At 41.6% G+C, this 16,089-nt stretch overlaps 1 protein-coding gene across 2 annotated transcripts in view; it reads left to right on the top strand.

The window, feature by feature from the left end:
- Nucleotides 1-388: 388 nt before the first annotated feature.
- Nucleotides 389-16,089, top strand: part of NTPCR (nucleoside-triphosphatase, cancer-related) — a 30,816-nt gene continuing 15,115 nt past the window's right edge. Inside the window, exons 1-4 of one of the 2 annotated variants that reach the window (XM_060753832.2) lie at nucleotides 389-548; nucleotides 7,517-7,679; nucleotides 10,692-10,788; nucleotides 13,540-13,749. In XM_060753832.2, coding sequence (XP_060609815.2) covers nucleotides 515-548; nucleotides 7,517-7,679; nucleotides 10,692-10,788; nucleotides 13,540-13,749 — 504 coding nt within the window. In that variant the 5' untranslated portion in view covers nucleotides 389-514. The remainder of the gene's footprint in view (nucleotides 549-7,516; nucleotides 7,680-10,691; nucleotides 10,789-13,539; nucleotides 13,750-16,089) is intronic. The other variant, XM_060753831.2, reaches the window with a different exon arrangement.

Genomic DNA, 16,089 nt, shown 5'->3' with positions numbered 1-16,089 from the left:
GACTGCGCTCTGGCACCACGAGATGCAGAGCCAACCTTAAGAAATGGGGCTACAAAGTGGAATCCATGACATGCGAGTGTGGAGAAGAACAAACCACTGACAACCTGCTGCAATGCACCCTGAGCCCATGCATAGTGGAGGACCTCCTTGCGGCAACACCAGAGGCACTCCAAGTGGCCAGATCCTGGTCAAAGAACATTTGATCAACTACCAAGCATGCAAACTCTGTATTTTGTCTGTCTGTTTGTTTGTTTAAAAATGCAACGCAACTGTTCGGTCTGCTCCTGACAGGATAAATAAAATAGCCACTTCCTCCAGTGCCACTCTGAGACTGCACTGCATCGTCAGCGCACAAGGTGGGAGGGAGAGGCCGCGGAGGGAGAGAGGCCTCAGGAAAGGCAGGCCTTGTTGTTGTTTCCCTTCCCCGCCTCCCTCTCTCTCTCTCTCTCTCTCGCACTCCTGTTCCCAAAAAGGGATCTGCTTCCGAGCCTCTCGGGGGAGGGAAGCTCCCCCTATGGCGAAGCACGTTTTCCTCACAGGGCCGCCAGGTAAGACCCCCTCGGCCCCCCAGACACACACACACACGCAGGCAGGCAGTGCTATTTCAGGCAGGCTGAGAGGAAAGGAGGCCGGCTGAGGCGGGGAAGGAAAGGCGGCCGCAGAGAGAGGCCTCCCTCCTCCAGTCGCTCCCATTCGGCGCTTCAAGGAGGGCTGGGAGAGAAGGCCCTCTGCAGCGCTGAGGGCCCGTTTCTCTCGCAGATGCCTGGGGACGGCGGGCCTGCTGTGTGCCTCCTAGATGCCTGTCCTCACAGGGATTTCTGAGCGTTTTCTTAGGCAAGCGAGACTCAAGAGCTGCTGTGTCCCTTCCTTTGAAATGAATGGCCCCTGCACTTCATTGGGAAGCTCCCATCTAGATAATAAAGAGCCTGGTCTGAGCGCGCTTGGCTCCAGGACGAGAAGGGGCCTGGTGCCTTTAGGGCATTGTTTCTCAACCTGGGGGTCTGGACCCCTGGGGGTGGATCTCAAGGGGGTGCCAGAGGGGTCACCAAAGGCCATTAGATAACAGTGTTTTATGTTGGTTATGGGGGGCTTGTGTGCCAAGTTTGGCCCAATTCTGTCATTGGTTGGGTTCAGGATGCTCTTTGATTGTAGGTTAACTATAAATCCCAGCAACTACAACTCCCAGGAAATCAGAAGACGCTTACTTCTTGGGAGGAGAGCAATGTCCAGTCTCAATAAAATAGTAAAGAGTAGAGACATCAGACTGGCAACAAAGATCCGCCTAGTCAAAGCCATGGTCTTCCCTGTAGTAACCTACGGATGTGAGAGCTGGACCTTAGGGAAGGCTGAGCGAAGGAAGATCGATGCTTTTGAGCTGTGGTGTTGGAGGAAAGTGCTGAGAGTGCCTTGGACTGCGAGAAGATCCAACCAGTCCATCCTCCAGGAAATAAAGCCCGACTGCTCATTGGAGGGAAGGAGACTAGAGACAAAGTTGAAGTACTTTGGCCACATCATGAGGAGACAGCAAAGCCTAGAAAAGACAATTATGCTGGGGAAAGTGGAAGGCAAAAGGAAGAGGGGCCGACCAAGGGCAAGATGGATGGATGGCATCCTTGAAGTGACTGGACTGACCTTGAAGGAGCTGGGGGTAGTGACGGCTGACAGGGAGCTCTGGCATGGGCTGGTCCATGAGGTCACAAAGAGTCGGAGACGACTGAACGAATGAACAACAACACAACTCCCAAATGTCAAGGTCACCCAGATAATAAGAGTTGGAAGAGACCTCATGGGCCATCCAGTCCAACCCCCTGCCAAGAAGCAGGAATATTGCATTCAAATCACCCCTGACAGATGGCCATCCAGCCTCTGTTTAAAAGCTTCCAAAGAAGAAGCCTCCACCACACTCCAGGGCAGAGAGTTCCACTGCTGAACAGCTCTCACAGTCAGGAAGTTCTTCCTCATGTTCACACGGAATCTCCTCTCTTGTAGTTTGAAGCCATTGTTCCATGTCCTAGTCTCTAGGAAAGCAGAAAAGAAGCCTGCTCCCTCCTCCCTGTGGCTTCCTCTCACATATTTATACATGGCTATCATATCTCCTCAGAGCACTCTTGGCCCCAAAGATGACAAGGGGCCTGGTGCCTTTAGGGAAGCAAGACCCCTAATGCAGGTATGGGCAAGCATGGGCCCTCCCTCCCTCCACAATGCCTAACAGCCCCAGGACCCTTCACTTTTCCCCCTCAGCTGCTTAAGGGCCCGAGGCTGTTTGGAATTGTGGGAGTTGAAGTCCAAAACACCTGGAGGGCCCAAGTTTGCCTAGGCCTGCCCTAAAGGTATGGGCAGGCAGCCCTCAAGTTACAAACAAGATAGCCTCTGTAGGTTTTGTAGGTCTTCTTAAGTTGAATTTGGATGCGAGTTGGAAAAGGTACATTTTAAGGTAACTCCAGCCACTTTGGATAGCATAGCGAGGGGTTAACATCCCTATGATGTTTGTTTTACTGTCTGTGCCCCTGTTTATAAGATTTCACCTCACTTTCTGACCCTGTGACCTCATTTGGAACTTCATTGTAACTAGACAACTCAGTATTGTGCACAAATATGGAACGGGTTAACAATGCAAATGGATTTTAACTCAGAAGATTTTTTTTATAATTTTAACTGTTGTATTATAGAATCATAGAATCATAGAATCACAGAGTTGGAAGAGACCTCATGGGCCATCCAGTCCAACCCCCTGCCAAGAAGCAGGAATATTGCATTCAAATCACCCCTGACAGATGGCCATCCAGCCTCTGTTTAAAGGCTTCCAAAGAAGGAGCCTCCACCACACTCCGGGGCAGAGAGTTCCACTGCTGAACGGCTCTCACAGTCAGGAAGTTTTTCCTCATGTTCAGATGGAATCTCCTTTCTTGTAGTTTGAAGCCGTTGTTCCGCGTCCTAGTCTCCAGGGAAGCAGAAAACAAGCTTGCTCCCTCCTCCCTGTGGCTTCCTCTCACACATTTATACATGGCTATCATATCCCCTCTCAACCTTCTCTTCTTCAGGCTAAACATGCCCAGCTCCTTAAGCCGCTCCTCATAGGGCTTGTTCTCCAGACCCTTGATCATTTTAGTCGCCCTCCTCTGGACACATTCCAGCTTGTCAATATCTCTCTTGAGTTGTGGTGCCCAGAATTGGACACAATATTCCAGGTGTGGTCTAACCAGAGCAGAAGAGAGGGGTAGCATTACTTCCCTAGATCTAGACACTATACTCCTATTGATGCAGGCCAAAATCCCATTGGCTTTTTTTGCCGCCACATCACATTGTTGGCTCATGTTTAACTTGTTGTCCACGAGGACTCCAAGATCTTTTTCACACATACTGCTCTCGAGCCAGGCGTCCCCCATTCTGTATCTTTGCATTTCGTTTTTCCTGCCAAAGTGGAGTATCTTGCATTTGTCACTGTTGAACTTCATTTTGTTAGCTTTGGCCCATCTCTCTAATCTGTCAAGATCGTTTTGAATTCTGCTCCTGTCCTCTGGAGTATTGGCTCTCCCTCCCAATTTGGTGTCGTCTGCAAACTTTATGATCCTGCCTTCTAGCCCTTCATCTAAGTCATTAATAAAGATGTTGAACAGGACCAGGCCCAGGACGGAACCCTGCGGCACTCCGCTTGTCACTTCTTTCCAAGATGAAGAGGAAGCATTGGTGAGCACCCTCTGGGTTCGTCCATTTAACCAATTACAGATCCACCTCACCGTAGTCTTGCCTAGCCCACATTGGACTAGTTTCCTTGCCAGAAGGTCATGGGGGACCTTGTCGAAGGCCTTACTGAAATCCAGGTACGCTACATCCACGGCATTCCCCGCATCTACCCAGCTTGTAACTCTATTGAAAAAAGAGATCAGATTAGTCTGGCATGACTTGTTTTTGATAAATCCATGTTGACTATTAGCAATGACTGCATTTGTTTCTAAGTGTTTGCAGACCACTTCCTTAACAATCTTTTCCAGAATCTTGCCTGGTATCAACGTGAGGCTGACCAGACGAATTTTATTATGTAATTTAACCTGTTTTAAATCACATAATATGGATTTTATTTATGGATTTTATTATGTGATTTAACCTGTTTTAAATGATGTATGTATGTATGTGTTTATTTATTTATTTATTTTACTATATTTGTATACCACCCTTCTCAGCCCTTAGGCAACCCAGGGCTGTTTACAATAGCAACAATTTGATGCCCTAAAACACCATAAAACATTTAAAAAAACATTAATATAAAAACATAACAAGAATACTAAAAGCATACATTATTTGCATGCTTGTATGTGGAGCTCCTTTTCAAAAGGTACTAAGTCCATCTGAACTACTTTTACAAGAATTAAGGGGGGGGGGGACCACACTGAGTATATATATACTTTTGCTATTAAAAGCGATGTACCAAAGTACTTGGATGCATTTTGATCATATTGATTGGTGCCTAATATTCTACTCCTACATAACAGTGGTGGGAAGGTAACTCCACTCCAAGCAGTCATGCTGGCCACATGACATTGGAAGCATCTATATACAAAGCCGGCTAGAAAGGGAGATGAGCACCACCCCCCAGAGTTGGACACAACTAGACTTAATGTCAAGGGGAAACCTTTACCTTTACATAACAATGTGCTGCCATCTATAACTGGTTTTTCATTCCATATATTGGAAGATTTAGTACTTTTTGGAAACAAACATATGGCGTCCCCATGAATGTCATAGGGTTTTCATATTCACTGAATACTTGGAGATGGCTTTGCAGCTCCTTCATATGCAATAAAACAGAACTTTCTAAACTTTTCACATTCAGCACATGCTTCTTAGGTCTGCATCATTTTGCAATACAATAATTCAGTTTTACTGGCAAACCGGAGGTTAAAGTAATCCCATATAAGAGATACAGATAAATACCTAATAATGAAATGTAGGGAGACACAACATACCTCATGAAAATCTTCCATTGATGTTTTAAAAATATAAGATTAATATATAATGCACATTTCCAAGAATTTTTTTCATTTCTTGTTACATTTCTGCAACAAATCTATACACTGCAGCTGATACAGTAACAGATCATGAGTCATAGAAAGCTCTGTTATATATCCTGGTATTCACTGGTGGTGTCCCATCAGATAGTAACAAAAACTGATCCTGCTTAGCTTCCAAGATCAGAAGGGATCTCATATGTTGAGGTATGTAGGCTGCATTCATGTCATAGTTTGTTTTATTTTTTTAGCAAGGAATACTCCGAGGCAGTTTTGCCAGTTGCTTCCTTTGAAACACAGAATACACCACCTGAAATTTGTTGGTGGTCTCCCATCCATGTACTAGTAAGGGCTGACTCTGCTTAGCTTCCAAGATCATATGGGATCTGGTGCATGCAGGGTATTTAGGTCTAAAGACATACATGTGTGTGCTTATGCACTTTCAAGTCACCTGTTGACTTGGATTGGAAAGGCTTTTCTTAGGCAAGGAATACTCTGGGGTATTTTTCCCACTTCCTTCCTCTGAAATATGGCCTATAGCACTTTGGTATTTCATTTGGGGTCTCTCATTTAGGTCCTGACCACAACTGACCCTGCTTAGATTCCAAGATCAGGCAAGACTGGTACATGGGATTTCAAAAGCACTAGCAATAGTTTTCATATTGTTACGATTTTGACTAGAGATCAGGGTTTTTAGATTTCAGTCACAGCTTTATCTCTCTGTGTGTCTGCTTTAAAGTTGCCTGTGGTCTTGAGGCCCCATCAATTTCATGCTGTTTTCTTAATAATCTGAAGTGGTTTTGTCAGTTTGTTTTTTCTGAAATACAGCTGGCCGCACCTAGCATTCATTGTCAGTTCTCCCATCGAAGCACTGTCATCATCATCATCATCATCATCATTTGTAACCCACCCTATCCCCAGGGCTGACCTTGCTTAGCTTCAAAGATCATATGGCATCTGGTGCCTCTAGAGCAGTGGTTCCCAACCATTTTTGACCAGGGACCACTTCGACCAGGGACCATTCTCCAACATTAATACCAAAAGGGTTATAAATCAGTTGTTGGTCAACTTTAGATTTGGTTTGGTTATTTGAGGTGCTGATTCAGAAAACTGCAATAGATAGAGCACATCAGTTCTGGTTTCTAATACAGAACATATACCATCCAGAAGTTGCCTTCTGCTCGCACACAGAAAACCATATTTACTACTCTAGAGCTGATGTGGTAGTAATAATATTTTGTGGGTAGGCAGCCTCTCCCCTCCCAACACCCCTGTTGTCTTGGCACTATAAGTGGGTTTTGCAAGACCAGTTGCTCTCGTTGCCACATGGTTTTGAGGCAACAGTGATGGTGAGGCCGCAGACCATATTTTTGTTCTTGCAGACTACTGCTGGGAACCACTGCTATAGATTATGTATTAGCAGGAGATCAAGGCTGATGAACCTGGTATGATCTTTCTCCAAGTAACATGAATGTAGTCAATCCCTGCCTCCAAATAGATTATTACTTTGGCCCATTACTTTTTTAAAAAAGAGAGAATTTTTGGTGAATAAAACAATGTCAGGTATTGGGAATATATTGTATTCGAAACTGGAACAACTCTTGAACTGGAAATGTGCAATTCTGTAACATTAAATTCTGTAATGTTATTTTCCTTTGTTCACTCATTTTTAATGTGCTCTCATATGGGTGGAAATGCTACTTCCGTGGCAGTTAAATTTCAAACGTGCACTGTGTTGCTGACATTCAATGGTGTGACTTAATTTTTTTTAAATGATTTAGTATGTCAACTCTAAACTGTGTACAATTATGAGCCAATTATCGTCCTATTTTATTGGAATAAATTGGATTTCTGAAAGTTTAAATTATGAGCTAAGGAAACAGTCATTTATCAGTGGATGCTAATATAATTATACAAGATGACAAGACTAGAGCTTTGGGTGAGGTGGAGGTTATATTAATAAGCAAAAACTCTTTTATTGTGATGCTTTCTCTGTGATGCAGAAATTGAGATGATTGACCTCATTTATCACTTTTGAAGAAGGTCTTTATAAAGAGGATAACAAAATACCTGAACAGATGTTTTCGTATTTTTATAAACTGCTCCTCTGATTCATGGAAAATGATTCTTGGGGCTGCATCCCAAAACGACACTGAGTTTCTGTTCATTACTCAAATGCATTACATGCTTGGGGGTTCCCAAATCATTTGTTTGCCAGGTTTACCATTCCCACTTCACTAAAGAAAAGATCCCTATCCAAATCATGATGTCAAGGAGCATTTGCCAAGTGGATCAAGGCCATCTTTCTTTTCCCTACTTTTGTATCATGCATGATAGGTGGGCTCCACACAGAAGCATCTAATAATATGACTGTAGCGTCCCAAAATCTTCCTATAACATTCAGTGTAGGCTGGCTAGGGAAAGTCACTTTGGGTGTCATGCCCATCATGGCAGTGGTATGTTATTGTTATATGGAATGCTAAGGCTATAATGAGACCTTTTTGTTATAGGAGTTGGGAAAACAACATTGATCCAGAAAGCCATTGAAATATTGAAATCTTCTGGTCTCCCTATTGATGGATTTTACACAGAGGAAGTAAGAGAAGGTGGCCGGAGAATAGGGTTTGATGTTGTCACTCTGAATGGAAGAAGAGGAATTCTCTCTAGAGTTGGGTATGAACTTTAAAGGATATTTATTTATATGACTACTATTTTGAGATCACCATTTTCTCCATTCAAATATATCTGGAGCTGTATGGTTAGATAGAAAAGAAGATGACTCCTAGCACCTTTAAAAGACGTTTAGAAGGAATTTCTATTGTACAGCTGTCATGAGACATGCGCAGGGATTTTGGAGCACCTTTGAGAATAACTGAGATTAAGTAACAGTAACTTATCTGCAGGAGGACACAGCTTCCCGTGTCCTCCTGCAGATAAGTTACTGTTACTTATGGGCACAAGATCTTGTCACAAACCCAGATGCCAATTCTGCCCACATGTCTACTCAAGAAATATGACAGGAATGTAATCGCATCAATCACACTATTAGAGGTACTTTCACTTCTCATCGTCTAATGCACAGATGTCACACTCATTTTCATCAAGGGTCACATCAGCCTTCTGGTTGCTTTCAAAGGGCTGTTGAATCCATGGACAGAGAATCTGTTGATACAGAGGGCCAGCTATAATTTTTTTACATAGTGGTCGATGCTCTAGGTTTTACCTAGTTTGGGTCCCAAGATGTTATTGAACTACAACCTTCTATGAACCTATCTGGGCCCTGAGATCTTCAGGAGAAGCCCTTCTCTTGGTCCCACCTCCATTCCAAGCTCAGTTGGTGGGAACGAGAGAGAGAGCCCCTCAACTCTGGAACTCCCTGTCCAGGGAAGCCAGAACAGTCCCCTCCCTGCTGTCCTACCAGCAGCAGGCTAAAACCTTTTTATTCAGACAGGCATTTGAAGATGAAGGTTTTCAAGATCAAGTCAGGGGGTGCTGTGATTTTTAATTCAGGGGTGCTGTAGGTAGGATTGAGGGTAGGATATGAGTCTTAAAGGTCATTTTAGTGTATTTAGTATATTTTAATTTTGTTTTTACCACACTGTTACTATTTAATTGCTTTTTAACTTTTGTATAGCACCTTTTAAACTTGTCCAGTGTGGAGTGATAGCCATCTTGAGTCCCCACAGGGAGAAAGGTGGGCATAAATGATGATGATGATAACTCACATCACTTTTGATTATCTGCCATGTGGATAATGAGAATTGCAGCCCAACAACACTTGTGGCTCTGAAGTTAAGGAAAGGTTAAAGGACATTTTAAAGTTAAAAATATCCACAAGCCTGGTATCTAAATCCACACCCCACAATCTTCACTGAATGGCAGCCTTCTCGATGTTAATGTATCACAACTTCCATTAGTTCTCGTCCTGATGCCTACAATACGGAACTTGTAGTCCAGGATCTGGAGGGCCACATCAAGTGACATGGCATGATGGATTCATCCCATGGGCCTTTAATTTGGCACCTGGGTTCTAATATGCTACATACTATCCTCATGTGAACAATGCCCTGTAACACTCTACACTGGGGGAACAGGGAAGTCTCTGTGTTGGAGAATAAATTGACATAAATGGGATATCAGGAATAGGAATATACAAAAACAAATTGCAAATCTTGGACTTCCAAATAGCAGTCCATGAAGAAAAATATTTTGAAGGCAGATTGAAAAGAGAAACAGCAGAAGTGTGATATATCCAGAAACTAGTCCATCGAGAATGATTTGAACAGAGACAAATACAGTTAACATTAGTTAATACTCCAACCTCATGAGGGCTCCCTTGGCAAGTTTCTTGCATTTCCTTTCTGGTCCCCAACCAGCAGCCCAACAACTCCTTCCTCTATTCGTACGGTTATCTACTCATCTAGGGTTTAGGCAAAATAGTTCCTCTTGTCTTTGTACTTAAATGGCTATTCTGAAAACTGTTATATTCTCACAGTACCTACTAAGTTGTATTTCTATTGCTATTCAGACATAAAGCCCACTCATCAAAGCCTGTTCCTAGGCATTTCACTCCAAGGTGAAGTAGAACCAATTTACACTGCCATATAATGCAGTTTGAAACTGCATTATATGGTCAATGTAGTAGTTGCATGTAATACAGTTTAATGCACAAACTGCATTATATGAGATTAATACAGTGACTATATAATACAGTTTCAAACTCCATTATATGGCAGTGTAGACGGGACCATAGAGTTTTGCTTATGTGGCCAGCTTTTTTCTCTTAGTCTCAAAGGTGCTACAAGTATCCCTTTATTCCTCCTCCTCCTCCTCCTCCTGTCGTATGCCTTCAAGTCATTTCTGAACTTATGACATCCCTAAAGTAAAACTGCCATTGGGATTTCTTGGCAAGATTTGTGCCTAGAGTGGATTGCCTTTGTCTCCTTCCAAGGCTGAGAGAGAGACTTGCATAATCCAGTGGGTTTCTATGGCCGACTGAGATTTGAATCCTGTTCTCCAGAGTCATTGTTCAGTGTTCAAACCACTGTATGCCGCCACTTCTGTTTCACCACTGAATCTGCAAGATAACCAGCCTCCTTCATTTTTGGCTTTGCAAAACGGAAGTAACATGCACAGTGAAAGATTAATGAAATTTTGAAATTACCATTTAGTGAACATTTAGATGAAGGCATTTACATGCTGGTACCAAGGAGTGAAACAGTAGTCTCTAAATGGCAGGCAGAGGAGGGTATTTACTCTTCATCACAATGATGTGCAATAAAATTGGTTAGGAAATCAATACTTGACTCTCAATTAAAAACTACAGCAAGCTTCTAGAGCAATTCTATGGACAGTTGGCAAGCTGCACTCTTTGATCTATTGCCTTAGGGCCAACATCTGTCCTATAAAATAGTGCTCCGAGTAGATAGCACTTTTCACCTTTGTCATGATTAATTATGATACATTATGCATATCCTAGCCATACTAACAGCTGTCTGGAGCATTTAAAAATGGAGGTGGGGGTGTCATTACAAAGGGAAGAGGAAGCATTATGACAAGCCAACTGGAGGATTTTGACATGCCTTACAGGGCCTGAGGTTTGTGTTAAGGAATAACACTTTAGGAAGTCAATTGTTTCTGATTAAAGCATTGGATTTTTATTCCTTCCTTTCTTTCTTCTTTCAGCGATGGTCCTGCAACGGCAAGGCGTGAATATCGTGTTGGGCAGTATGTAGTGGACCTAGCATCATTTGAACAGTTGGCTCTTCCTTTACTGAGAAATGTGAGTGACATATTGGAACTTGGTGGCTTTGGATGGATAAAACGTGATGGCTAGTTCTTGGCATAATGAAAATGCATTCCTAATTTTTCAAAGGTAAAGTGCAGTGGTTCTTTCACAATAGTGTGATTGTGTCACATTTTCTAGGTGATGTTTTCTCATGTCTTGCAAAATCTTCAATCAGACCTTTGTGAAAATATAGAGGTGGACGTTTTCGTGCAATCTTATTCCTGTATTTAATGTACTCAAGAATGGGATCTTTGGAAATAGCCTTTTCTACACTCCCCTAATTGTATTATTTTTGCAACCCCCCCCCCCCAATCAATTTTATATTTCACTTTTCATCGAGATTTGGCACTGAGGCAGCTTAGAGCAATCATTAATGCAACAAAAATGGAAAATGGAGAAGCTTGTATTTTCTTGGCCTAAGCAGTTGATGACATAATAATGACTGTAATTCTTCCATTCTAAGATGCCATCAATTGTACGATGCACACCAATTTCAGTACTACAAACAGAAAAAAGACTGAGAGAAAGAGACATACAAACATGATTCTCAGACCATTTTTAGAGACGTTTACATGGTGGAAAAGTACATCTTTGAACTGAAGAAATACATTAAGTCTTGAATGATTTTCCAGAGTGAAGCTACAGTTCTTACTATCCCCTATCAATGCCATCTTGGGATGATGGGATGCTGTAATCCAGAAAAGTTCAAAAATGCTTTGGAAGGAGAGGGAAAAGAAGCATCTTGTCCCTCTGCTTCTCTAGATATGATCCACTAGTGCATTCTCCCTCTCATTTTGAAACACTTCATTAATATTGCTTTTCTAATGAATTCAGGAAATACCATGTTAGTGTTGAATTTTTTTTGATAAAAAAACCAGACACAAATCATGAATTATTTTGTGATACTACTAGGAAATTAAGAATAGTGAATTTAGATATGACCTGTGAATAAGTTGAGGATCATTACTTAGAGAGGGGAAAGTGCCAGAGCTCCTTGTGTCAATTGCCTCTGCCTGCTGCTATTTTCTTGCCCAGTCATTCAATAAGCCCAGAAGTGGAAAGAATGGAGAGATCAGTACTTATTTTAGATTCCCCCAGGATGGACTAAAGTCTTGCCTTTTCCCACTTTACCTACAGAAGAGGATGGTTCCTTTTGTGATAAGATTTAAGGTACAGTACTTCTATTGAGCCTTGTATAGGTCAACCTGGTTTTTTGTAATGTTTTGACTGAAATTTTTAGACTTGCACTCGAGTATATACAGTATGTCTCCATTTTGCTAAGACTTTGCTAAGGTACATCCTTTGGTTTTTCTTCGCTTGTAAAAAGAATCACAGCTATTTAGAAGCAGGTAATGAGTGCCTTAGACAGCAGGATAAAGCCTGGAGGGTGAGTTGAAATGAGTTTTGCTAGTGTATGTCTAAAACAATTTCTTTAGGTACAGGACCATTCATTTAGACATACTAGAAAAATAAAAAGATAAGCACTTGCAGTGAGGGTGGGGGAAAGCACTGACATGTAATAATAATTTATTGTTATTGTAACAAAATTACTGCATGTTATTGGACAGAATATTAACATCCAATAACAACACAACGGTATAGGATGTGAATTAATAATTTGTATGTGAAACCTAAATTATTATTATTATTATTATTATTATTATTATTATTATTTCTTACTTGCCCCTTCTTGAGGCAAGGCACAACAAAGTTAAAATCACCATCAGTATAAAACATTATGTAAAATACTTATATCAAAATGTATTTCTATTTTTTAATTTATTTCTCATGTCAGAAGCAAATTGAGGGTTCAGTTAAAATTAATTTAAAACGCAAACAAAGTTAAAACTTTTGCATTATATTAGATGTCCACTGACCACTAGCTGGCCACTTGGTGTGCCTCTGGTGTCGCTGTGAGAAGGTCCTCCATTGTGTATGTGGCAGGGCTCAGGTTTTCTTATTCAATATATGCAGCATTGGGTTGGACTTTGAGAGCTCAAGGCTCTAATTTGCACTAAGCCATGAAATTCAGGAGGTGGTTTTGGACATTTCATTTTTCTTTTTCAGCCTATTTATCTTATTTTACAGGATAATAATGAGGACTTAATAGAGAGGGTAGTCATTTATGTTATCTGCAGCTTCTTGGGGAACAGTCGGATATACATATAGCTAGTAAGATATCTCATGCTTTGATGTCAAGGCAGACTCCTTACATACCTTCCTAAAGCAAGGAAAAAAGATTGTGTGTAGGTTTCATCTTGGAATAAGGCAAATAGGTTTTCTTGGACAATATTCCTAAGGAGAAAGGGCATTCCCAAGAACAGTAGTCCTCAGTCTTTGATCCTCCAGGCGTTTTGGATTTTGGCTACCAGAATCCATCATGGTGAACTAAACCATGGTTACTGAGACTCAAACACTTTGATGAAAAGCGAGGTTTTCACAAGGCACTGCGATAAGGCTAAGATTGGTAACATTCATGCCTCCAAAGCAAGAAAGGCCCTTTCCTGTGTCTTGCTTCCATTGAAGGAACCCAGAGAAGAGCCTCCTCTGTTGATCTCAGACCAAGTTTCAATCAACTTACAGTTTTAAATGCCATCACTAAAATCCCAAAGTCAGAATGGATGTTTATTGGTACCATTGCAGTTCCTGTTGCCCTTTATCTATTGGCTTACATTTAACTTTACCTATATATTTGCTCAGATTTCTTGTTGAGCACTTTTATCAGATTCATGTTTTCCCTCACAGGTTCATCCTGACAGTAGTGGAGTGAAAAAGATCTGTGCAATTGACGAGATTGGTAAAATGGAGCTCTTCAGCCAGTCATTCATTCAAGCTGCCCGTCAATTGCTGAGTGGATCAGGAGTTGTGATGCTTGGAACCATTCCGGTGCCCAAAGGGAAGCCCCTGGGGCTCGTGGAAGAAGTTAGAAGTCACAAGGAGGTGAAGGTCTTCACTGTAAGTATTGGTAGTTTACATGCACTTTTGAAACAGTTACTTAGACCTGCTTAGACTTTCCAGTTGCATCAAGTATCACTTTCCATTGTTGCATGGTTTGAGCATCCCTTATCCGAAATACTTGGGACCAAAAGTATTTGGAATTTAGAATTTGTTTGGATTTTGGAATACCTGCATTTGAATCTACATACATAAGATATCTTGGAGATGGAACCAAGTTTAAATCTGAAATTAATTTATGTTTCATATACACCTCATATATGTACCCTGAAGGTAATTGTATACACTGTTTTTTTAAATATAATTTTATATATGAAACAAAAAGTTTGTGCATATTCAGCCATCAGGAAACCCTCTCTCTGCTGAATGTTTTGATTATGGAGTATTTTGGGATTCTGGATAAGGAATGTCCATACTGTAATGAAAAATAAAATCAAAAGACTATTTGGAGGAAAAGAAATGTTAAAGAGAAAGAAAGAGATCCAAAATAACACTGGATGGGAGCAAAGCCCCGCCTGCCACGGGTTACGGGGTGGTGAAATGACAGCATTGTCCCCTTAATAAAAATTCCCCCCTTATAAATTTTTCTTTCAATCTTCAAATTTCTGGTTGCTTGAAATGTCTTCTATGCATTTAGAAATGCAGTTTAGCCATCCAAAGAAAAAGAGGAGGCAGAATTACCAAGGGAATGCAAACTCGGCAGATATAAGCATCTCAGGTGTGAATTATTTTCAATTTATGCAGTACTAGAAATCTATGGACTGAAAAGAAAATTTAATTGTGTGGGACAGAGGTTAGTGGGCAGCAAATAAGAATTGAGCAGGTGAAGGGCCTCCTCACAAAGATATGTGAGCAGTTGTTAAAATGAAGGATTGTGCAAGTATAGTGCCTTCTTTCTTTTACTAGCCGTCATTGTCCTTGTGATTTCCTTCTTGATGGCTTTTTAACATGATGTGGTAGAGTCAGTGAGGCAGAGCTAGTTTGTTTCTCACTTTTCTGCTTTGTTGTTCAGATACTCCCAGCAAGGGAGTATGTTGTCTGTTGTAACCTAAACTGCTACAGTTGGACTGACCAGAGACAAATTCCATTCCTACTCACTCAAGGCTATATTTCAGTATTTACTACAGACAAGAAGTTGTAACCTCGTCTTCCTTTATCATCTTTCCAATGCTGATATTGTTTAAAAATACTTCCACGGAAGGCAAGGAGCAAAAGGGGGCTCTGGGAAGGCATAAAAATTCTGAATAAAAATGAAGGTTTTTCCCTCAGAGGCTGTCTTAACTGAGATATGACTATAATACACGCCACACCGTTGTTGGTTTTTATTTGCCACCAGAACTTCAAAACATGCATATTCTTTGGAGCCAGGACCAGAGTTTAGCAATCGCACATCTAGGCTCTTTAGCACCTTTCAGGCACTTGGGATACTATCAACTCCACTTCCCATCATGTTTTCTCCTCTGCACTTGTGTGTGCTACAAGATTCTTCTTTCTTTTGTCTGCCTATCTCCGTCTCCCATTTGTTTGTCCTGACCAGCATGTCAGGTTGTCTTTATATTAAGCCTCATGAAACCAGAAGTCCTGGATGCAAAATCAATACTGGCGAATACCCAAGATGTTTTAAATTTATTCATGTCAATTTATTTGGGTGAAAGCTTCAAAAGGATATTGATTGGTAGCTCCACTTTCCATCTCATTCTCTTTCTTTTTTTCCCTGAAGCTCACCAGAGACCATCTCAGCGTGATTTTGCAAGCTGATCTCTCCTTGCTATTCATGGCCCTATTTGCCACTATCCCATCCTCCAGTTGCCTAATTTAGTTCGTGCTGATTGAGTCGATATGTTGTTGGAATGCTGTCAAGCATTCCCTTTGGAGCTCTTCAGTGTCTTGTCTGCGGATTGTTTCAGCACTCTAGAAGGAACATAATGTGTGCATTCCTTCCCAGGACCATATTTTCCCAGTTTTCAAGCATGGCATAAAACTTGCGTATTCACAATGGATAAATCTTTCATATCTTTTCTGGCTTGGTAGTATGCCATCCATATTGATTGCATCAGCATTTTTTTACCTGATTTTATTTCGTGTCAGGAGCGACTTGAACTTGAAAAACTGCAAGTTGTTCCTGGTGTGAGAGAATTGGCCATCTGCAAAGACGTTGCCCAGGGGACGCCCGGTTTTTTTATGTTTTACCATCCTTGTTGGGGAGGCTTCTCTCATGTCCCCGGAGCTGGAGCTGACAGAGGGAGCTCAACTTGTTCTCCCCAGATTCGAACCACTGACCTGTCCGTCAGTCCTGCTGGCACAAGGGTTTAACCCATTGCGCAACCAGGGGCAAATATA

Source organism: Anolis sagrei, chromosome 1, assembly GCF_037176765.1.
Source record: "Anolis sagrei isolate rAnoSag1 chromosome 1, rAnoSag1.mat, whole genome shotgun sequence".
NCBI classification, from domain to species: Eukaryota; Metazoa; Chordata; class Lepidosauria; order Squamata; family Dactyloidae; genus Anolis; species Anolis sagrei.
Note: the sequence above shows the minus strand (reverse complement) of the source record. Positions and strands in the feature narration are given on the sequence as shown.